The following is a 10,213-nucleotide window of genomic DNA, read 5'->3' on the forward strand; positions in this document are numbered from 1 at the left end:
GATGAGGAAAGAGAAGGAGAGGAGAAGAGGAAGAAGAGAGAGAGAGAGGAAGGAGGAGTAGGAGCAGGAGGCGCACAGAGGATAGACCGTGTTGCGTATCTAGGAGAAATTTTGTCTGCAGCACCCCGGCTTGGAGGGGTGTGTGGTCAGGTAAGGGCTTGGGGGTGTCGAGCGAGGTACGAAGTAAGAATTGATTGCTTGACAATCTGCCCAAGAGATCAGGGATGCACGGCGCGGCGGTATGGTACAGTACGGGGAGGTCGGTAGGGACGGTACGAGCAAGGCCAGGGCCTGGTCAGGTACTTTCTCGGCAAGGTTTTTGGTAGGTCTGGCTAAGACAGCGAACAGTGCTTGCTTTGCTCCAGGCTGGCAGGTTTTGCGTTTGATTTGGCAGAGCGTGGCAGGATCACATCAGAAAGAAGCTAGCTGCGTGCAGGCCTGGTCCATCGTCCATCATGGCATGGAGGAGGGAGGGAAAAACGTCCATGAAGAAGCAAATCTGCACACGGAGACTAGCGGGTGGTAGCAGGGTGGGAACTGACAGGGTCTTCCGCAGCCGGTGGAGCCCAAAAGGAGAAAAAAAAAGCTCTTAGTGTGTCGCCAAACGATCGATTGATCCATCGACGAGGTTTCGCAAGAGGGGTGAGCCCGGGACGTGCGGGCGTTGCGTTTGCTTTTGTCGCCCAGGTGTCGTTCTGCAACCTCCGCGGCCCAGAAGAGGCTGCGTACCTACATACTACCCAAGAGAGGTACGGAATAGGTAGTGCACAGTACGCCGGAGATCAACACTGGCTGTGGCTCTCTCTCTCTCTCTCTGTGTGTGTGTGTGTGTCTGTCTGTCTCTGTGTGTCCGCCTGTCAGGTTGAGAGGCATCAACGCGATATCAGCAAGAGTGCCCGCCATCTGAGCACACCATGCCAATTGGATGGCGCTGAGCAGAGGCGAGCAGGACCAAGTTGCAGGTGCATGTACAAGTAGGTTCTTGTGTGAATCGAGGTGCACTAGTTGATGAAGTGGCGCAATCGCTTGCCTCTGATACCTCTGATGCTGGGGAGACTGGCCAGCTATCAACGGAGCTGAGCAGGGCCGTGAGCCAGTAGGATACGAAACACATGCTCCCCGGAAAAATTGGAGTAGGGTACCTGGGTAGGTTAGGTGTAGCCGTGCGTGAGATGGATGTGAGAGCCAGACCTGGATTCACAGACAAGAACCACACACAGATACTCAGGTACACACTTATGCACGGCGAGGTGGGTGGAGGCCCCCCTCCCCCCTTGTCAAACCCATCTTCTTTCAGTAACCCGTCGGTTGCGGGACCCAGGCTACGGGTACGGTGCGGTCAGAGATGATCAGTAGCGAGTTCGTAGGACTTGTATCACGAAGCACGGCGGTTGTCAGGGATCTGATAGGTCAGCATCGCCACGGGGAGGCCTGCCTCCTCAGATGAGGGGACGACCTGAAGGGATCTCACGCAGATGGGTACGAGAAAACTCGCAGGATCCCGAGTCGTGAAGATAGGTAAAGATGGGAGCAAATGGTAAGCTGTGATGAATGCAGGTGGGATGGCTTGCTGGGCTACTGGTGCCAGACAAGGAAATCGGTCGCCATCCCTGCTATACTAACCCCACCATCGGCCTGCCACGACGACACCACCATCTCATAACGCCATCCCGAAAAAAATCGCACTAACAGCACGGGAGCTTTTGGGCCAGGCTGAGCATCCACAGGTGGTCTTTATCTCAACAGGTCAAGTCGGGCTGAAGGTTGTGCTACTTTGAAGGAAGGCGAGCTGCCGGACTGTTGGATCGAGAGCCGTGATCGCCCTCGGTCTGAGTGGCAACGGATGCGGGAGGCAATGCTCGGGTAGTCTGATGAGCAAGACGAGGTGGGAGTCGGCCGTCCGTGTTCCTTTTCCTTCGGGGTCCGATATCAGATGTGAAATGTGCCAGCAGCGGACTGGGCAGTGTTTGGGGGTGGATAGGAAATATGGATAGGAAATATCTGGCAGCCAAGGATGTAACTGATGGCTGACTGTAGTCAGCTCAACGTACCTTCTTCGCCAGATCCCGTCAATCTTCTCACCAGCTCCTGCCTCTTCTGCTGCGAGTCCTGGGGAGACGGAGGTGGAAGCACGTTTCCTGTTTCCGATTGCCTGTTTTGGAAAGCACTCTCAAGCTGGTCTCCCGAATGTCAAGTCCAGGAAAGTACAAGAAGGGGCATGATAGGCGTGGGGCTCAACAGCACCTGCATTCTCAACTCTCAGCTGGGTCGTCTAAGGTACGGAGTATATGTGCTTCAGGCAAGTCAAAGTCGTCTGTATTTTCACGAATGCGCTGCTCATCTCAACCTCTTCTAGGCACCTCTTCCTCAACTGTGTGTTCCAGTCGAGGATGTCCGATTACTGTACCGATATGTAGGTAGTAGGTTAGGTACTCTATCATCAATTCTCTTCCCTTCCCACTCCCCAGCCAACCACCGCTGCAGGTCCAGCCCCCGCAAGACCTCAGAGGCGGTGTTACGAAACTTGTTCGTCTCGTTGCAAGCCGGTTTGACTCATATGCAAGTCGGCGGCCTAGACTTCGACCCCCCGCGGGATGCATCATCCACGAAACCCGAACCACCGTGCCAGTCTCGACACTTCGATATTAATTTCATACGAGCACCTCCCTATTTGCCCTCCACTGCGGAAAGAATGAAACATGACCATGACTAACATCAAATCGAGTGGGCTCACAGCAATTCTCCCTATGAGTCTTTTGTTGTTTTCTCCTTTTCTTTTTTTGGGATAAAAAAAAAACCTTCGGACCGGATAGATTATCGTCCATGGAGTGTTGTCCCACTATGTGGCCAATTATGCGGCCCCAGACGCCCGATTTCTAGGTCGATGATGGTGATGACTCTGTGCCCAGGCAACAACGCAGCATACAACGCAGCATTTTCCCAAGAACTTTAAATTTTCGATTAGGCACCTTTGTGATTTGCCTCGAAGCAGTCGCCTAGATTGGGAAAACTTTCAACCACAGTGGTGCTCTTGTCCCGCCTAGCATACTGTCGACTTACACCTTTGCCTGCCTCCTATCTCGCCTGTCAGGCAACATACAGCATGACCAGCGGCGTCTACCTATACCTTGATCCACTAGACTACCTTGATTGCCTTGCTGTAACCTGAAATGCTTTGTCGTCTCGCAAACATGTCAAAACGCCACCTCTGCCACCTCCGACCGCATGTCAAAGGACTCTGATGAGCCGATGCCGCGCAAGGATCAAGTGTGTCGGGCATGAAGTCCACACGATTTGCTGCATTAGTGCGCTGGGTCAGTCTCTAACACCGCCCACTACAAAACACGCCTGGCGTCTGTTAATCACCGCGGGAGTTTTCTTGGCCGGCGCTACTGTCATTTATCGCCCGTCTTTTCTTAGCAACAAGTTTTGATTGAAGTGGGTGTCCGGGCACTGTGATTTTGGTGCCAATGCTTTCTTCGAGTCGTCTGGAGAAAAAGCATTGACACTGGGTTGTTTGCTTGAGACGGGCGTGGAGCCGCACGACTTGCGCTAGCCTCAGACTCACCGCCGATTCCTGTCGATATCTCTCGCACATATGCAGCAGGCTCTTATTACACACCTATCATATTTCACGAGTCAAGAAATTGCCTTTCACACTGGCTTGCAATAGTCGCCATGGTACTTATGGAGTGAAACTGGGTATTCGTTCCGCCGGAGGAACGGAATACCACCTCTGCTGAAGACGAGTTTTCTCTGCCCTCAACAACTGATAGCATCACCACTGGTAGTTGATGAACATGGCGAATAGGCGCCTCTCAACTTCCAAAAGACATGTTTGTACTTTCTGGAGGGAGAGATCTAAGCGGCTGCTCCCCCTTCTTGCCATATACACCATGCAAGCCCGTCCAAATCCGGCAAGTAGTTATGTCCACCACTGTTCCATCCGATGGGGAGGGCAGATGTAAACAAGCAACCCGGTTCTCTGAGCATGCATTGTGCTGCGCTCTGATCGTCCTTCTTGTCGATCGACCGGAAAGAGCCGAGGGAGACAGGTGTGGTGTCCCGGTGATAACTGGCCCAACTCGAGAGTGTTGCACTACAGCTCGCAGGTAGTATTGAAGCACTCGTCGTTTCTGACACAACCACGATGAGCTCTGTCATATGCCTCGTGAGACTACTTTTTTCTTTTTCTTTTTCTGCCAGGGAAGCCAAACGGTATCGGGGGTATGATTAAGTCATCGTGATTATTCTATCTATATCAAGAAAAGGGGGGGGGGGGGTATCATCGTATCCACCAACCTCGACAACGGCAGAGAGAGAAAAGTGGCAGCCGCTATGCTATGCAAGAAGAAAAAGAGGCAAAACTTGATATCGACAGACAGCAAAGATACAAGACAATAATCCAAGTTCTAAGAGACATCGCTCGAAAGAGATCCGCCACTGCCCATGCCACGTCAACGACGTTGCAATTCACACTCATCCGACTGCAAAACAAGAACGAAAGAAAAGGGGGGGGGGGCCACCCGCTCCTTCAGTGGAACTGCAGCCGGGCAATGCTAAACAGCATGTTCTGCAGCACGTGCAGAATCACGGCCACGCTGGTCGGCAGCAGCTCCGGCCAGACGGCCAGGTCGAGCTTGCCCTCGACCACGACGCTGACGCCGTAGATCCAGCGGATCAGGCCCGCCACGACGAAGCTCGCCGCCAGCTCGCACGCCCACGTCACCGACGAGGCGTAGAAGGTGAGGTTGAAGTCGTACCCGTCCCCGTCGCCGCCGCCGCCGCCGCCGCCGCCTTGCTGCCCGCCGTCAAACGCAAAGTACGGGTAGACGTCCTTGTTGGCGCCAAAGTGCAGGACGAGGATGGACCCCAGGAAGGCGAGCATGCTGGCGTTCTCGGCGAGGAAGCGCACAAAGACGTTGCGCACGCACGTCTTGTGGTAGGCGCCGTAGGATTGGGCGTTGAGCGACAGCAGCGTCAGGCAGCGGTGGGCGGGGCGCGACATGAAGAGCGGGGTGATGGTGATGAGGAAGAAGGACGAGAGCGCCTGCAGCCAGATGAACTGGGACGGCGAGCGGAGCCGGGCGTACAGAGCCCGGACGTAGGTCTGGTAGGTGAGCATGAAGTATCTGTTTTTGAGAGGCGCATCGCAGGCGGGTCAGTCAGTACATATGCAAACGACGACGGTAGCAATGCAGAAAGGAAGGCGTCACAATGGACACTCACAGCTTGAAGATCCAACTCAGAGGGTAGCTCCCGACCCTCTCGCCCTCGTTGCCGCCCAAGATCCAGCCTGTCAGGCCGTCGAGAAGATGCACGGTGGCGACCCAGCCGTATACATAGACGATAGTCTCCAGGTTGTTGTGTGGCAGGGTGCGAAGATAGATCTCGGCGTACGCCTCTCCAATGACGTACACGAGCAGGCCAATAAAGAGGGCCAGGCAGAACCAAATGAAGCGTATGAAGCTGGCGGGTAACCAGCGCCGACGCATCGCGACGGGGACAACGCCCCGTCGTGAGGCAGGGCCCATATCGCTCACAGCTGCAACCTGGAGGGCCGCGTCCGAGTCGAAGTCGTCGCCCATGTTGTTCTGCTGGTGCATCCACGCTCGGCCGCGGCGCCTCGACTCTCTTCGCGGCAGCGTGTCTGGTTCGCCGGTCCACCAAGACGAGGTGAAAATGCGTTGGGTCTCGGAAAGGGAGTGCCGGAGCCCGAGATGGCGTTCGTGGGTCATCAAGATGCAGAACGCAATCAGAACTGGCATGGCCATGATAAAGAAGGTCCAGGTAATCCATGCCGTGTTGTGAACCGTGAGCCACCTAGACTCCGGGATTAGATACACGGGCATCGGTGCGGCGATAGAAAGCAGCGCGATAAGCGTTATGGTTACAGGAAAGCCGAGAGACTTGGGCCACCTGGATACCATGTTAGCCAATGTCTGAGCCGACAGGGCTTATCAGGGGGCTTCGACATACCAGTTCAAGCTGTAGAGGTTGAACACCTTGGTAATCCAAATCAGTGCAGTCAGACTGTAGCAGCCATAATACACGAAAAGGAAGAACCAAAAGTTAACCTGAACCCGGGCCTCTCCGTGACCCGGTACCTTGCCTCCGTTCCGGGGTGGATTGTCCGGATCAGGAGTCTCGGGCGACCCCGGTAACGGGTACTGAGGGAAAGGCAAGGCACACCACGCAATGGCCTGCAAGTGAAAAAAACCGTTAGCACGCACTCTTCAATTTTGGTTTGTACATGCTGAAAGACCAGGGTAACTGGCTCGTGCCCACACATCCCAAACACGATAACGGAACTTACCAGCGCAGCCGGCAGCACTACCAGCAGTGTCCAGCGATTCCACCAGCTGTTGACAACTCTCTTGACCGCGCTCTGCTTCGGCGTGATCCAGAGATCGTTCACCCAGCGCCAGGTCCTCCTGCCCAGCTTGTGACACCGCCCGACGCATCCGAGGCCGCCCTCGTCGTCGTCGCTCAGCCCGTCTTCGTCGCCCGTCTCGTCGTCCTCCTCGTCCTCGAGCTGCTGCGCCAGCACCGCGCCGTACCCGATATGTACGCTGCCGCGCCACGCCGCGTTGATCTGCCCGCCGCGCTGCTGCGCCGCGCCCAGCCCTCCGCCAGCGTAACCACCACCGCCGAGAGGCCGAGGAACGGCGCGGAAGCGGCCCAGCAGCGGCGACGCGTCGGCCGGGAAGAGGGCGCGGGCCTCGTTGCCCTGCTGGAAAGAGAAGAAGGACGGCATCCGTGGTGCGGTCTCTGCTAGTGTGATATATATGTATCCCGCCCGCTTGTTGGCCTTGTCGAAGCCTCCCCCCGGCGCCTCCGGGCGCTGTTGTGCTCGAAGTGTTTCGGTCTCCTCGCGTGCGTGCTCAACGAGTGTGAAAACGAGGTGGCGCAGGAGGGTCTCTATTCAGTCGTCGCACCGATTTCTCGCTAATATTCTGTTTACGGCGAGTTTCTCGGTGCCTTCTTGCGTCATGCCGATGAAACGGCAGAGGCTGTATGTCGGCTTGGCCTGACGTCGGGTGGCGGAGGACGAAAGCGGATGTTTTGGGTCTTCATGGTGCTCAATGCTCAGGGCACCAGCGGATGTCCTCGGTAGCGTCCACGGGTGCTATGACGCTAGCTATTAGCGTGAGTAAACCCTGAGGGTTGACAGAATCCGGTGGAGCAAGGCCCCTGGGGCCGCTAGGGACGGCCCTGGAGGCTGGTACCGATTGTCGGTGATCCCCCTACAACGTCATTGCATCCATTAATAAGTCACACTCATAATGAAACATCCAATTCTCAGAGCGACAACGCATTCCTTCCAGGTACAGTACTTAGCGTACTTATATATCTACATGCGATAGACTTTGGCAGTAGAAGTTCTCTAGTTTTACTGATTTACACAGACCGTCCGGCCGCCGCATCATGCAATCCCCAGTTCGATTACCTGCGGCTTGGTATCGCCGGGTATCATCGTCCTCTTCTGCGCCCATTCATCATCAGATGCCAATGCGAAGCTTCCATGTCCTAATCTTCGAAGCCGTCGTCATTGAGCTCATCTTCTTCCTCCTCGTAAATCTCTGAATCTGTCTCTCCATCCGTGCTGTCGGGATCATGGGCATCACCATCAAACTCTTCAGCCGCCTGTGGCTCTGCGGCAGCCTCCTCCATCACAGGATGATCTGCCTCCCTTGAGACCTCCTCATCCGCCTCCGGCTCAGCATCATCAGCTCCACGGGTCGAGACATTCTCCGAGACTGAAATCTTGACATCATCCGCAAAGCCAACCGTCTTAGCGGTAGGCGACTTGCTTGGCGGCTCAAGGACATCTCCGCTCCAAGGCTTACACTCCTTGACCAGCTCGCCGCATCTCAGGCAGGTCCAGCTCTCGCCCTCTTCGCGCTCCAGTCGCGTCGCCAGGCAGACGAAGCAGTACACGCAGCCGCATGGCACCGTTTCGTAGGGGTTCGTGATGTCTGTCTGTGCAGACCCAACCACGCCGCTGGAAGCCGCCGCGGCCAAGACTTCGGCCTCTGATGTGGCGCTATTCTGGTCCTGATAGCAAATGGCGCACGTCCTTTCGGGCAGGAAGGCGAACTCTCCTTTCTTCTCGTCCGCCGGGGCCGTGGCGCCACTGGTGACAATGTCCTTCGTCTTCCGCCAGGTGCGCATGATCCATCTCCGCCATCGGTTGATGCCGACGAGGGGGAGAACAAACAGAAGGAATTCAGTGAAGGCGTGCCACACTAGTTGGCGGTTGAGGTACTCAAAGGACACCTCCCGGCTCACCTGGCTTGTCGGCGGTGCCAGTCTTATACGCAATATGCGGTCGAGCAGGGTTCTGTACCTGCCGTTGACCAAGAATACCAAGAAAGAAGCAAATGCCGCAACAGCATGCGTTGATGATGCAACTGAAGTTAGCCGGGACATCCTCTTGACTCTCGGGCTTGGCTCATCGTAGCCATTATCTTGGTCGAGGAGCCAATCCTCCCACTTGGTCCAGGCATATTTGCCCCCAACTGTGATGAGCCCGTAGATGGTTTTTTGCAACCTCGTTGGCGGCGCGAGCACCGGCCCTTTGTTGCGGGCATCGGTGTACTTGAGATTCTGAAGAGCCGCACCATAGGTTGCATCGTGATCCCATATGGTCAATTTGAAGAGCACGGCCCGGAGCAGCAGGAGGATCTCGGCGGACCACTCGTCCTTCAGCCCACCGCTCGCTTGTCCGCCGTGGCCTCCAAAGTATTTGAGAGCATCGCCGACTTGGTTCCGCAGAAGTTCTATCAACTCCTCGTCCAGGAGCTCAGCATCGACCTGACCCACGCGGAAAGCGGGCCTCGTGCCTTCTCGCGACGAGACGGCGTCCCAGGCTGACAGGGCAGAGCCGCCGAGCCGCCGTACGAGCGGAGATTGATGCGAGGCGATGGAAGCACGCAGTCGGGATGCCGATTGCTGGGCAGCAGCTCGGGCTTGAGCTTCGGCTTCACGCGCTTGGCGACGAGCTGCAAGGCGTTCTTGCGCCTGGGCGAAGGTGGGAGTGGACGAGGTCATTGGAATCGCATCAGGAGTCTTGGAGCGGTGCTTTCCAGGGGTTGCGCGTAATAGGTCAGAGCAAGGCTCTGTGATTTACTGCGTTGCAGCAGAATTGAAGGGGAAGTTGGAGTTGTCGTGATCAATCTTGAATTGGCTTGTGAAAGTGATGTCGGTTGAGACTTAGCTGGGATACGTGACTCGCGACTCCAGCACGCAAGAGCCGAGGTCTGAAGCTCGGACCGCCGCTGCCGTAATGATGGCCCGCTCCTCCACATTTGACCTAGGAGGCCATGCCTAGGTAGGTAACTACTTGTACCTAGGTACCTACCTACGATAAGGTATGGAGAATTGACTACTGGTCAAAGCTCTACAGCTATCCCGCTAATTACGACCACCAAGGCCAGTATCGTAATTCCATCCAAAGAAGCCCTTGCCCTCACGCTTGATCCATGCGCCAACCTTGAAACTTACTTATGACGGATCATGGACCTATTCGCACCGGCCAACGCGAAGCCAACCTTGAAACAACGAGAGGACTGCGGCCTGTTCGTGCAATGAAGCGAGCCCAAGACCGAGCTTACTCTGTGGCAACGTCGTGGGCTTTTTCTCGCTTGGCGCCTGCATACTGCTGACATGCCTACTTCCCCAGCTTAAAGGACCCTACTGCATTTTCAAACCTTGTTCAGCAAAAGGCATGACTTCCATTTGCGTTGCCCTCTTCGAGACACCGAAGGAGACGACAGCAGCCTCTGACGAACGAAGTCTATTCCTCTGATCTATGCTGCATACGCGTGGCTGGATTGCAGACCGATGAAGTATCGTCGTATTCGGCAATAACTCCCCCGGGCTGAGCGATGCTCGCACAGAGCTCCATGCTGGCTGTGGCTGGGTCAGTGCTTGGTCGGAGCATTATTCTGACCCCCGCTTCCAACGTTACTTTCACATGTCTCCATCTCATCCTGCCCCCAAAGTCGTAGGGCTGAGACAAAGTTGGCGGTTATCGACGCTTACCAGAGAGACGGGAGTAGGCGCGAACCAGATTGGAGTGCGAACCCCAGTAACGCCCATGCAGCATATCAGGATTCTTTCAATGGTATCAAGGAGGGAAAGGTCCAGCGGCCGCCCCAGAAGCGGACGACGCGCCGACGTTATCATGCATAGCGACATGCGCGAATGG

At 55.8% G+C, this 10,213-nt stretch overlaps 2 protein-coding genes across 2 annotated transcripts; both read right to left on the minus strand.

Moving 5' to 3' along the window:
- Positions 1-4,534: 4,534 nt before the first annotated feature.
- Positions 4,535-6,757, minus strand: E0L32_010157 (uncharacterized protein; the record flags this gene model as incomplete). Its single annotated transcript, XM_031132744.1, has 4 exons — positions 4,535-5,132; positions 5,230-5,919; positions 5,980-6,203; positions 6,317-6,757. The coding sequence occupies 4 exons, from the start codon at positions 6,755-6,757 to the stop codon at positions 4,535-4,537; spliced, it is 1,953 nt and encodes a 650-aa protein (XP_030990138.1).
- Positions 6,758-7,530: 773 nt separating this feature from the next.
- On the minus strand, positions 7,531-9,054 carry E0L32_010158 (uncharacterized protein; the record flags this gene model as incomplete). Its single annotated transcript, XM_031132745.1, has 1 exon — positions 7,531-9,054. The coding sequence occupies one exon, from the start codon at positions 9,052-9,054 to the stop codon at positions 7,531-7,533; it is 1,524 nt and encodes a 507-aa protein (XP_030990139.1).
- Between the last annotated feature and the right edge of the window lie 1,159 nt (positions 9,055-10,213).

This window comes from Thyridium curvatum (genome assembly GCF_004353045.1).
Source record: "Thyridium curvatum strain D216 chromosome Unknown NODE_79_length_189696_cov_84.187462, whole genome shotgun sequence".
Taxonomy (NCBI): Eukaryota; Fungi; Ascomycota; class Sordariomycetes; order Thyridiales; family Thyridiaceae; genus Thyridium; species Thyridium curvatum.